The sequence below is a fragment of the Buteo buteo genome, unplaced genomic scaffold (genome assembly GCF_964188355.1).
Source record: "Buteo buteo unplaced genomic scaffold, bButBut1.hap1.1 HAP1_SCAFFOLD_404, whole genome shotgun sequence".
NCBI lineage: Eukaryota > Metazoa > Chordata > Aves > Accipitriformes > Accipitridae > Buteo > Buteo buteo.
This window is the reverse complement of record NW_027439567.1, coordinates 23,882-36,352: the sequence shown is the minus strand read 5'-3', so window position 1 is coordinate 36,352 and position 12,471 is coordinate 23,882. Positions and strand designations below refer to the sequence as shown.

The 12,471-nt window shown below is 55.9% G+C and overlaps 1 protein-coding gene and 3 pseudogenes across 1 annotated transcript; all 4 read left to right on the top strand.

Annotated features, from left to right (window-relative positions):
- Nucleotides 1–661: 661 nt before the first annotated feature.
- LOC142028446 (feather beta keratin-like) lies at nt 662–2,277 on the top strand (annotated as a pseudogene).
- A 2,101-nt stretch (nt 2,278–4,378) lies between these two features.
- LOC142028445 (feather beta keratin-like) lies at nt 4,379–5,994 on the top strand (annotated as a pseudogene).
- Nucleotides 5,995–8,543: 2,549 nt separating this feature from the next.
- Nucleotides 8,544–9,263, top strand: LOC142028447 (feather beta keratin). Its single transcript, XM_075022295.1, has one exon. The coding sequence runs from the start codon at nt 8,552–8,554 to the stop codon at nt 8,846–8,848; it is 297 nt and encodes a 98-aa protein (XP_074878396.1). The 5' UTR covers nt 8,544–8,551; the 3' UTR covers nt 8,849–9,263.
- Nucleotides 9,264–11,090: 1,827 nt separating this feature from the next.
- On the top strand, nt 11,091–12,286 carry LOC142028442 (feather beta keratin-like; annotated as a pseudogene).
- The last annotated feature ends 185 nt before the right edge of the window (nt 12,287–12,471 follow it).

Sequence of the window (12,471 nt, the reverse complement as noted above, 5' to 3'; positions counted from 1 at the left end):
GTGTTTGGCAGTCTTGGGGATGAAGAAGGAACCGTTGGGAAGCCCCAACACTGACCTTTGGTGGTGGGGGGGGCAGGGAGCAGACTTAGCGTGTGTTGGAGGGGAGTGTCTCTGCTTCTCAAACATCCTTCTCCTGTTGATTGGAGGCTCTCCAGAGAAGGTAAGGACGAGCAAAGAGCGTATGAATTTCTCTTGATGCTAAATTGCTGAGTCTAAAACCTTACAGGGTATCCAAGGTGACTGGGAAGTTTATACCTAACTTTGATGGAGTTAGGTATGAGGTAACGCAATGGATATGTTGACTCCTGTCACAGAAAATTCTTTTTAAGTCTGGCCTTGTATTTTAGGACTGCCAGAAAACATGTCCCCTTCATTATGAGAACGCTGAAAGTGAGGCCCTGGAGGGCAAGGGGATGGCATCACTCGGCAAGGAGGGTCAGTCGTCATCACAGGCTGCACCATCGGCCTGTGCTGACGTGTCATTTCCCCTGGAAACGTTTTGGCCTCTAATACGGTCACTTGAAAGGAGCCTGTGTGGCTGAATGGGCATGCCACGAAGAGGGAAATGAAAAGGCAGCGTTGCAGGGAACATAAGCAGTGTCCCCATTTCTGTAATTGTGATGCTTTGCACGCAAGATGAGCTTGTTGGCAAACACATTACATGCGCAAAGAGTGCCTCTGGGCCCGGAGCAGTCATGACCAGTATAAAAGCCAGTCCAACAGCAGGCTTCCTCACCCACTTCTCTTGCCTTCTCCTCCTTGGTGAAGAAGGTGAGCTGCAACCGCCTTTGCCTCTTTCTTGTCTTTCTCCTTTTCCTCTTTGTCTTCCGGCCTCAGCTGAGTCTTTGCCTCAGCACAGCTTTTGCCGAGAGCCTTGCTACTCGATCTGCTCCTGGTGTCCCTGTTCTTCCTGTTCTCCAGTGGGGGGAGGTGGGAGAAGGCCTTGGGCTTTCTTTGCAGGGAGGGGACCCTTGGGGACCAGGGCTCTTTAATCTCCCTTCCTCCCTGCTCCCCAGACTGTGCCTTTGCTCTTGCCGAGCAGGCTGTCGGGCTGCGCCTCACATGCTGCCTCTGCTTTCCCTGCCCTCTCTCCCAGGTGCAGCTCCATCCCGCAGCCATGTCCTGCTACGATCTGTGCCGTCCCTGTGGCCCGACCCCGCTTGCCAACAGCTGCAACGAGCCCTGTGTCAGGCAGTGCCAGGACTCCCGGGTGGTTATTGAGCCATCTCCCGTGGTGGTGACCCTGCCCGGACCCATCCTCAGCTCCTTCCCCCAGAACACCGCTGTGGGATCCACCACCTCCGCTGCTGTTGGCAGCATCCTGAGTGCTGAGGGAGTGCCCATCAACTCCGGGGGCTTCAGCCTCTCTGGCCTTGGTGGCCGCTACTGTGGCAGAAGGTGCCTGCCCTGCTAAAGCCGGGCTGGACGTCCAGTGAGTGCATCGACCAGGAAGCCCAAAGCCGGGTGCCGGACTGAGGATGGAGCTGCTGGCCAGGGTTTCCAGATGGGTTGAGCACCCTCGTGCCCTCCCGCAAAGGAGGGAGGGAAGCAAGGTGCCAGCCTGTGCTGTCTGGAAAGACGGCCAACTGTTGTCTTCTCCTTCGCCTGCTTTCTTCTCCGCATCACGAGTCCCTGTTGTCTCCTGCTGTCCTGTGCCACGGGCTCATCCTGAAGCAAGTTGAGAGGGGCCCTGCTCATCACCCTCTCCCCATGTGTGTGGGAGGAAGACGTGCGTCCCACTGCTGTGAAGGGGTGCCTGACTGTCAGCTGCCCTCGTAGCAGCCTGGACCGCGTCCCTTCCAGCACGCGCAGCTTTGTTTCACTCTTCAGACTCATTAAAGTTTATGCTGCATTGTAGCTTGAGTCTCCTCATGCCCCTTCCCTCCCGGGACGGCCAGCCAAGCTGTTCAATGGGAAATCACAGAATCACAGCATGATTGGGGTTGGCAGGGACTTCTGGAGGTCATCTCGTCCAGTCCCCTGCTCGAGGAGGTCAACCTAGAGCCAGTTGCTCTAGCTCCAGATGGCTTTTGGATATCTCCAGGGATGGAGACTCCATAATCTCCCTGGGCAACCTGTTCCGGTGTTTGGTGACCCTCACAGTGAAAGAGTGTTTCCTGACATTCAGATGGAGCTTTCTGTGTTCCCTTTTGTGCCCATTGCCTCTGGTCCTTTCAAGGGGCAGCACTGAAAAGACCCTAACTCCTTCCTCCTTGCACCTTCCCTTCTGGTATTTGAATACATCAGTGAGCCCCAGCCCGCCCCCAGCCTGCTCATCCCAGCTCTCAGTCTTTCCTCATACGTGCGACGCTCCAGTCCCTTAATCATCTGCGTGGCCTTTCATTTGTCTCTCTCCGCTATGTCCATGTCTCTCTCGCACTGAGGAGCCCAGAACTGGACACGGTACTCCCGCTGTGGCCTCATGAGGGCTGAGTGAAGGGGAAGGATCAACTCCCTCAACCTGGTGGAAATACTTTGTCTAAAGCAGCCCAGGGTACAATCCTATGCTGCATAAGCAAGTGAGATCCCATACAGGGTAAAGGGGTGGCTGAAACGATGTGGTGCACTTGTATCCTTTTGAGGGACTGAGAGTGGGTGTCCCACGGAAATGGTCACCTGGAGGGGACTGTCCTTCACATGTGACAAAGCCTTCCCAAAGTCACCCACATCCCTCTGTCCCAAACGCCAGGCTTGTTGTCTCTCTCAGCAAACCCCTGTCATGCTCTCCATGGCTCCAAGACGTGTCTGGTGTGTTGACAGATGCGCAAGGAGTTGTATCTCTTCACTTCTGCCCCCAGACCATCTCTCTGTGTCCCCAGCTCCCTTTCTGAAGTATTCAGCAATGTGGCCAGAGCGGCACAGTCACTGCTTGGGAGTTTACATGACGTGTGGCCCACGACACTGAAGTGAGGGCATTTAGCAAGTCCTTCTCCCTCCCTTGCACACTGGAGGAAGGAAAGAAAGAAACCTGCAGGATGCAGCCATTGTGTCTTCCTGCCTTTCTGCCCTGAACCGCAAGACCACCGACATCAGGGAGGGAAGTAACCTTGCTTGTGTGTAAAGTTGTCATGTAGTTGGTGATGTAGCAGAGGACAAGGTGCCTGTCCTTTCCTCCCACATCCTCTAGTCTTCCACAGGTGACGTTTTGCCCCGTGCCTCCCAGCCTCCCAGTCCTGCTTCACGTAGAGCGAGGGTCATCTCTTGTGCTGCCCCATATGCTGTGGGAACCCCCACGGTGCCTTTCCCCATAGCTAAAGCCCTGTCTTCCCTGAAAGACAGCTGCTGCTAGCAAAGTCCCAGTGCCCTGCTGTGCAGGAGGGCCCTCAGGAAATGCACTCTCCATCAACACCCATAAGCCATGCTGAGCTGACAGCAGAAGCACGGTGGGGTGAAAACATGGTACCAGGGCGGGTAGAGAGCGTCTGCGGCACGTGATCAGAGAGGGCAGGGTGCAGCAGGGCACTGGAGCCTTTGGGCAGACCCTCACCATAGGTGCGGACTGTGGGACTAGCATGGGCCAGTGGGAAACTCATGTCTGAGAGTGCTGAGAAGCTTGGGAAGAGGAAACAGATATCCTGATGTCTACTTGCTTCCAGTGTGTTCCTGCTGACATTCCCAGACTATGAGTACTTGTGATGAGTTTTGATGTCTCATGGAAAGCTTTCCAAGCTTGTTGCAGTGTATGTTATTGAGTTAGCGTGTGGGCTCAAAGAAGAAGTGTTTGGCAGTCTTGGGGATGAAGAAGGAACCGTTGGGAAGCCCCAACACTGACCTTTGGTGGTGGGGGGGGCAGGGAGCAGACTTAGCGTGTGTTGGAGGGGAGTGTCTCTGCTTCTCAAACATCCTTCTCCTGTTGATTGGAGGCTCTCCAGAGAAGGTAAGGACGAGCAAAGAGCGTATGAATTTCTCTTGATGCTAAATTGCTGAGTCTAAAACCTTACAGGGTATCCAAGGTGACTGGGAAGTTTATACCTAACTTTGATGGAGTTAGGTATGAGGTAACGCAATGGATATGTTGACTCCTGTCACAGAAAATTCTTTTTAAGTCTGGCCTTGTATTTTAGGACTGCCAGAAAACATGTCCCCTTCATTATGAGAACGCTGAAAGTGAGGCCCTGGAGGGCAAGGGGATGGCATCACTCGGCAAGGAGGGTCAGTCGTCATCACAGGCTGCACCATCGGCCTGTGCTGACGTGTCATTTCCCCTGGAAATGTTTTGGCCTCTAATACGGTCACTTGAAAGGAGCCTGTGTGGCTGAATGGGCATGCCACGAAGAGGGAAATGAAAAGGCAGCGTTGCAGGGAACATAAGCAGTGTCCCCATTTCTGTAATTGTGATGCTTTGCACGCAAGATGAGCTTGTTGGCAAACACATTACATGCGCAAAGAGTGCCTCTGGGCCCGGAGCAGTCATGACCAGTATAAAAGCCAGTCCAACAGCAGGCTTCCTCACCCACTTCTCTTGCCTTCTCCTCCTTGGTGAAGAAGGTGAGCTGCAACCGCCTTTGCCTCTTTCTTGTCTTTCTCCTTTTCCTCTTTGTCTTCCGGCCTCAGCTGAGTCTTTGCCTCAGCACAGCTTTTGCCGAGAGCCTTGCTACTCGATCTGCTCCTGGTGTCCCTGTTCTTCCTGTTCTCCAGTGGGGGGAGGTGGGAGAAGGCCTTGGGCTTTCTTTGCAGGGAGGGGACCCTTGGGGACCAGGGCTCTTTAATCTCCCTTCCTCCCTGCTCCCCAGACTGTGCCTTTGCTCTTGCCGAGCAGGCTGTCGGGCTGCGCCTCACATGCTGCCTCTGCTTTCCCTGCCCTCTCTCCCAGGTGCAGCTCCATCCCGCAGCCATGTCCTGCTACGATCTGTGCCGTCCCTGTGGCCCGACCCCGCTTGCCAACAGCTGCAACGAGCCCTGTGTCAGGCAGTGCCAGGACTCCCGGGTGGTTATTGAGCCATCTCCCGTGGTGGTGACCCTGCCCGGACCCATCCTCAGCTCCTTCCCCCAGAACACCGCTGTGGGATCCACCACCTCCGCTGCTGTTGGCAGCATCCTGAGTGCTGAGGGAGTGCCCATCAACTCCGGGGGCTTCAGCCTCTCTGGCCTTGGTGGCCGCTACTGTGGCAGAAGGTGCCTGCCCTGCTAAAGCCGGGCTGGACGTCCAGTGAGTGCATCGACCAGGAAGCCCAAAGCCGGGTGCCGGACTGAGGATGGAGCTGCTGGCCAGGGTTTCCAGATGGGTTGAGCACCCTCGTGCCCTCCCGCAAAGGAGGGAGGGAAGCAAGGTGCCAGCCTGTGCTGTCTGGAAAGACGGCCAACTGTTGTCTTCTCCTTCGCCTGCTTTCTTCTCCGCATCACGAGTCCCTGTTGTCTCCTGCTGTCCTGTGCCACGGGCTCATCCTGAAGCAAGTTGAGAGGGGCCCTGCTCATCACCCTCTCCCCATGTGTGTGGGAGGAAGACGTGCGTCCCACTGCTGTGAAGGGGTGCCTGACTGTCAGCTGCCCTCGTAGCAGCCTGGACCGCGTCCCTTCCAGCACGCGCAGCTTTGTTTCACTCTTCAGACTCATTAAAGTTTATGCTGCATTGTAGCTTGAGTCTCCTCATGCCCCTTCCCTCCCGGGACGGCCAGCCAAGCTGTTCAATGGGAAATCACAGAATCACAGCATGATTGGGGTTGGCAGGGACTTCTGGAGGTCATCTCGTCCAGTCCCCTGCTCGAGGAGGTCAACCTAGAGCCAGTTGCTCTAGCTCCAGATGGCTTTTGGATATCTCCAGGGATGGAGACTCCATAATCTCCCTGGGCAACCTGTTCCGGTGTTTGGTGACCCTCACAGTGAAAGAGTGTTTCCTGACATTCAGATGGAGCTTTCTGTGTTCCCTTTTGTGCCCATTGCCTCTGGTCCTTTCAAGGGGCAGCACTGAAAAGACCCTAACTCCTTCCTCCTTGCACCTTCCCTTCTGGTATTTGAATACATCAGTGAGCCCCAGCCCGCCCCCAGCCTGCTCATCCCAGCTCTCAGTCTTTCCTCATACGTGCGACGCTCCAGTCCCTTAATCATCTGCGTGGCCTTTCATTTGTCTCTCTCCGCTATGTCCATGTCTCTCTCGCACTGAGGAGCCCAGAACTGGACACGGTACTCCCGCTGTGGCCTCATGAGGGCTGAGTGAAGGGGAAGGATCAACTCCCTCAACCTGGTGGAAATACTTTGTCTAAAGCAGCCCAGGGTACAATCCTATGCTGCATAAGCAAGTGAGATCCCATACAGGGTAAAGGGGTGGCTGAAACGATGTGGTGCACTTGTATCCTTTTGAGGGACTGAGAGTGGGTGTCCCACGGAAATGGTCACCTGGAGGGGACTGTCCTTCACATGTGACAAAGCCTTCCCAAAGTCACCCACATCCCTCTGTCCCAAACGCCAGGCTTGTTGTCTCTCTCAGCAAACCCCTGTCATGCTCTCCATGGCTCCAAGACGTGTCTGGTGTGTTGACAGATGCGCAAGGAGTTGTATCTCTTCACTTCTGCCCCCAGACCATCTCTCTGTGTCCCCAGCTCCCTTTCTGAAGTATTCAGCAATGTGGCCAGAGCGGCACAGTCACTGCTTGGGAGTTTACATGACGTGTGGCCCACGACACTGAAGTGAGGGCATTTAGCAAGTCCTTCTCCCTCCCTTGCACACTGGAGGAAGGAAAGAAAGAAACCTGCAGGATGCAGCCATTGTGTCTTCCTGCCTTTCTGCCCTGAACCGCAAGACCACCGACATCAGGGAGGGAAGTAACCTTGCTTGTGTGTAAAGTTGTCATGTAGTTGGTGATGTAGCAGAGGACAAGGTGCCTGTCCTTTCCTCCCACATCCTCTAGTCTTCCACAGGTGACGTTTTGCCCCGTGCCTCCCAGCCTCCCAGTCCTGCTTCACGTAGAGCGAGGGTCATCTCTTGTGCTGCCCCATATGCTGTGGGAACCCCCACGGTGCCTTTCCCCATAGCTAAAGCCCTGTCTTCCCTGAAAGACAGCTGCTGCTAGCAAAGTCCCAGTGCCCTGCTGTGCAGGAGGGCCCTCAGGAAATGCACTCTCCATCAACACCCATAAGCCATGCTGAGCTGACAGCAGAAGCACGGTGGGGTGAAAACATGGTACCAGGGCGGGTAGAGAGCGTCTGCGGCACGTGATCAGAGAGGGCAGGGTGCAGCAGGGCACTGGAGCCTTTGGGCAGACCCTCACCATAGGTGCGGACTGTGGGACTAGCATGGGCCAGTGGGAAACTCATGTCTGAGAGTGCTGAGAAGCTTGGGAAGAGGAAACAGATATCCTGATGTCTACTTGCTTCCAGTGTGTTCCTGCTGACATTCCCAGACTATGAGTACTTGTGATGAGTTTTGATGTCTCATGGAAAGCTTTCCAAGCTTGTTGCAGTGTATGTTATTGAGTTAGCGTGTGGGCTCAAAGAAGAAGTGTTTGGCAGTCTTGGGGATGAAGAAGGAACCGTTGGGAAGCCCCAACACTGACCTTTGGTGGTGGGGGGGGCAGGGAGCAGACTTAGCGTGTGTTGGAGGGGAGTGTCTCTGCTTCTCAAACATCCTTCTCCTGTTGATTGGAGGCTCTCCAGAGAAGGTAAGGACGAGCAAAGAGCGTATGAATTTCTCTTGATGCTAAATTGCTGAGTCTAAAACCTTACAGGGTATCCAAGGTGACTGGGAAGTTTATACCTAACTTTGATGGAGTTAGGTATGAGGTAACGCAATGGATATGTTGACTCCTGTCACAGAAAATTCTTTTTAAGTCTGGCCTTGTATTTTAGGACTGCCAGAAAACATGTCCCCTTCATTATGAGAACGCTGAAAGTGAGGCCCTGGAGGGCAAGGGGATGGCATCACTCGGCAAGGAGGGTCAGTCGTCATCACAGGCTGCACCATCGGCCTGTGCTGACGTGTCATTTCCCCTGGAAATGTTTTGGCCTCTAATACGGTCACTTGAAAGGAGCCTGTGTGGCTGAATGGGCATGCCACGAAGAGGGAAATGAAAAGGCAGCGTTGCAGGGAACATAAGCAGTGTCCCCATTTCTGTAATTGTGATGCTTTGCACGCAAGATGAGCTTGTTGGCAAACACATTACATGCGCAAAGAGTGCCTCTGGGCCCGGAGCAGTCATGACCAGTATAAAAGCCAGTCCAACAGCAGGCTTCCTCACCCACTTCTCTTGCCTTCTCCTCCTTGGTGAAGAAGGTGAGCTGCAACCGCCTTTGCCTCTTTCTTGTCTTTCTCCTTTTCCTCTTTGTCTTCCGGCCTCAGCTGAGTCTTTGCCTCAGCACAGCTTTTGCCGAGAGCCTTGCTACTCGATCTGCTCCTGGTGTCCCTGTTCTTCCTGTTCTCCAGTGGGGGGAGGTGGGAGAAGGCCTTGGGCTTTCTTTGCAGGGAGGGGACCCTTGGGGACCAGGGCTCTTTAATCTCCCTTCCTCCCTGCTCCCCAGACTGTGCCTTTGCTCTTGCCGAGCAGGCTGTCGGGCTGCGCCTCACATGCTGCCTCTGCTTTCCCTGCCCTCTCTCCCAGGTGCAGCTCCATCCCGCAGCCATGTCCTGCTACGATCTGTGCCGTCCCTGTGGCCCGACCCCGCTTGCCAACAGCTGCAACGAGCCCTGTGTCAGGCAGTGCCAGGACTCCCGGGTGGTTATTGAGCCATCTCCCGTGGTGGTGACCCTGCCCGGACCCATCCTCAGCTCCTTCCCCCAGAACACCGCTGTGGGATCCACCACCTCCGCTGCTGTTGGCAGCATCCTGAGTGCTGAGGGAGTGCCCATCAACTCCGGGGGCTTCAGCCTCTCTGGCCTTGGTGGCCGCTACTGTGGCAGAAGGTGCCTGCCCTGCTAAAGCCGGGCTGGACGTCCAGTGAGTGCATCGACCAGGAAGCCCAAAGCCGGGTGCCGGACTGAGGATGGAGCTGCTGGCCAGGGTTTCCAGATGGGTTGAGCACCCTCGTGCCCTCCCGCAAAGGAGGGAGGGAAGCAAGGTGCCAGCCTGTGCTGTCTGGAAAGACGGCCAACTGTTGTCTTCTCCTTCGCCTGCTTTCTTCTCCGCATCACGAGTCCCTGTTGTCTCCTGCTGTCCTGTGCCACGGGCTCATCCTGAAGCAAGTTGAGAGGGGCCCTGCTCATCACCCTCTCCCCATGTGTGTGGGAGGAAGACGTGCGTCCCACTGCTGTGAAGGGGTGCCTGACTGTCAGCTGCCCTTGTAGCAGCCTGGACCGCGTCCCTTCCAGCACGCACAGCTTTGTTTCACTCTTCAGACTCATTAAAGTTTATGCTGCATTGTAGCTTGAGTCTCCTCATGTCCCTTCCCTCCCGGGACGGCCAGCCGAGCCGTCCAGGGGAAATGTTATACCGTGGAGGGGAAAAGGGTGGGTGGGTAAGGGCCAATGCTGGACCTCTCTCGTGCATGGAAGGGCTGAGTACCCTGAAGGGCTATGGTCATTGGAAGAGACATGGGGCAGTGGAGGGGTGTGTGGTATTGCCTGAGTATGGAAAAGGTGGCCAGGAGCTCCCCTAAGGGACATGTGATCAACGAGCGAGGTTGGATACTGGCTTCCAGTTGATGAGGCAAGCCATTGCCCTGCTGGAAGACATTTCTGTGCAGGCTAACAACCACCTGCCCAAGGCTGCGATCGCATGTTACCAGTTGCAACGTGTCCTTGCCCTTCTGTCCTCCAAGCACTTCTTCCAAACCCTGGAACTGGAGGGAGTCCCAAGGGAGTTGAAGGGACAGGTGGCAGCAAGGGCAGCTCTGTATAAGGGAGATGTGAGCCCTCTGCTAGATTTTGGCACAATGGGGATGCGTTGATCATGGGTGAGTAAAATAGGTAGGGGAGGGGAATGGGCACACAGGGATCGTCCATCCTCCTTTGAAAGTGATGGGTAGCATTGCTGACACGTCCTGGAGAGTCCGCAAAGTTCAAGAACGGAGCAGGAAAAGCATCTTTGCCCCCAGCGGAGCAGTCCTGTGGTCAGAAGCGTTAGGTGCTGTGGAGTCCTTCTGTGTGTGTCACTGTGTCCTGAAGGGACGTGAGCCTGGAGCAGATGTGCTGCAAATCCTGCAGAAACCCCACTCAGCTGCTGTGCAGGCTGTGCCTGGAGAGGTCCCAAGCAGTGAACCTTTTGTCCCTCCAACCGGGCCTCAAGCTGTGGAGTGGTACCCCGCCAGCTCTGTTCTCAGTCCCTCCTTCCCATGCCCTCGTCCTCCACAGGCAATGCTTTGGTCCTGCTGCTCTTGTTGTGCTTCTGGAGAGTAGGAGGCACCTCTTGTGCCGTGCTCCTCCGACTGTCCTTGCCAAGACTCGTGGAGCCTGCTTGCTGCTGAGCGGGGTTGGGTGTCCTGTGGAAATCCTGCCACGTATTTGGTCATGCCTGGTGTGGCAGCAGTCTGGATGGCCAAAGTAGCAGTTGTGGCAGGAGGAAGGACGTGTATCGATGGGCCAGCATGTGCCTCGGTCACTGAGGTGCCTCCAGCTTTGCCAGCGGTCTCCAGCAAAGAGTGTTGGGAGGGCAATAGCCTTCATTCTTAACCACTGGTAGTCTGCTGCTCAAGGCAGGTAGGGATGAAGGAGAGAAAGAAGATGGCAAAAGAGGCAGGCAAACTTCTGCCGAGATCAAAGCTCGATCTCAGAGAGAGAGTCGAAAACCCAAGAGCCGGGGTGCCCTGCCTAGAGAGGCGATGCCTAATACAGTGTGAGTGAGCACAGCACGCGAGAGCGAGCGACTGATGGTGCCGACCCCTGCATGTGGGTGTCCAGGCTGAAGCCTCAGGGTTAGGAGGAGACCTGCCCCATTCATGAGGAAACACTTTAAAGTGAGGCCCTGGAGGGCAAGGGACTAGCATCACCTGGCAGGGTGGGACACTCCTCATCACTGCCTGGATCATCGGCCTGTGCTGACGTGTCATTTCCCCTGGAAACGTTTTGGCCTCTAATACTGTCACTTGAAAGGAGCCTGTGTGGCTGAATGGGCATGCCACGAAGAGGGAAATGAAAAGGCAGCGTTGCAGGGAACATAAGCAGTGTCCCCATTCTGTAATTGTGATGCTTTGCATGCAAGGTGAGCTTGTTGGCAAACACATTACATGCGCAAAGAGTGCCTCTGGGCCCGGAGCAGTCATGACCAGTATAAAAGCCAGTCCAACAGCAGGCTTCCTCACCCACTTCTCTTGCCTTCTCCTCCTTGGTGAAGAAGGTGAGCTGCAACCGCCTTTGCCTCTTTCTTGTCTTTCTCCTTTTCCTCTTTGTCTTCCGGCCTCAGCTGAGTCTTTGCCTCAGCACAGCTTTTGCCGAGAGCCTTGCTACTCGATCTGCTCCTGGTGTCCCTGTTCTTCCTGTTCTCCAGTGGGGGGAGGTGGGAGAAGGCCTTGGGCTTTCTTTGCAGGGAGGGGACCCTTGGGGACCAGGGCTCTTTAATCTCCCTTCCTCCCTGCTCCCCAGACTGTGCCTTTGCTCTTGCCGAGCAGGCTGTCGGGCTGCGCCTCACATGCTGCCTCTGCTTTCCCTGCCCTCTCTCCCAGGTGCAGCTCCATCCCGCAGCCATGTCCTGCTACGATCTGTGCCGTCCCTGTGGCCCGACCCCGCTTGCCAACAGCTGCAACGAGCCCTGTGTCAGGCAGTGCCAGGACTCCCGGGTGGTGATCCAGCCCTCTCCCGTGGTGGTGACCCTGCCCGGACCCATCCTCAGCTCCTTCCCCCAGAACACCGCTGTGGGATCCACCACCTCCGCTGCTGTTGGCAGCATCCTGAGTGAGGAGGGAGTGCCCATCAACTCCGGGGGCTTCAACCTCTCTGGCCTTGGTGGCCGCTACTGTGGCAGAAGGTGCCTGCCCTGCTAAAGCCGGGCTGGACGTCCAGTGAGTGCATCGACCAGGAAGCCCATAGCCGGGTGCCGGACTGAGGATGGAGCTGCTGGCCAGGGTTTCCAGATGGGTTGAGCACCCTCGTGCCCTCCCGCAAAGGAGGGAGGGAAGCAAGGTGCCAGCCTGTGCTGTCTGGAAAGACGGCCAACTGTTGTCTTCTCCTTCGCCTGCTTTCTTCTCCGCATCACGAGTCCCTGTTGTCTCCTGCTGTCCTGTGCCACGGGCTCATCCTGAAGCAAGTTGAGAGGGGCCCTGCTCATCACCCTCTCCCCATGTGTGTGGGAGGAAGACGTGCGTCCCACTGCTGTGAAGGGGTGCCTGACTGTCAGCTGCCCTCGTAGCAGCCTGGACCGCGTCCCTTCCAGCACGCACAGCTTTGTTTCACTCTTCAGACTCATTAAAGTTTATGCTGCATTGTAGCTTGAGTCTCCTCATGTCCCTTCCCTCCCGGGACGGCCAGCCGAGCCGTCCAGGGGAAATGTTATACCGTGGAGGGGAAAAGGGTGGGTGGGTAAGGGCCAATGCTGGACCTCTCTCGTGCATGGAAGGGCTGAGTACCCTGAAGGGCTATGGTCATTGGAAGAGACATGGGGCAGTGGAGGGG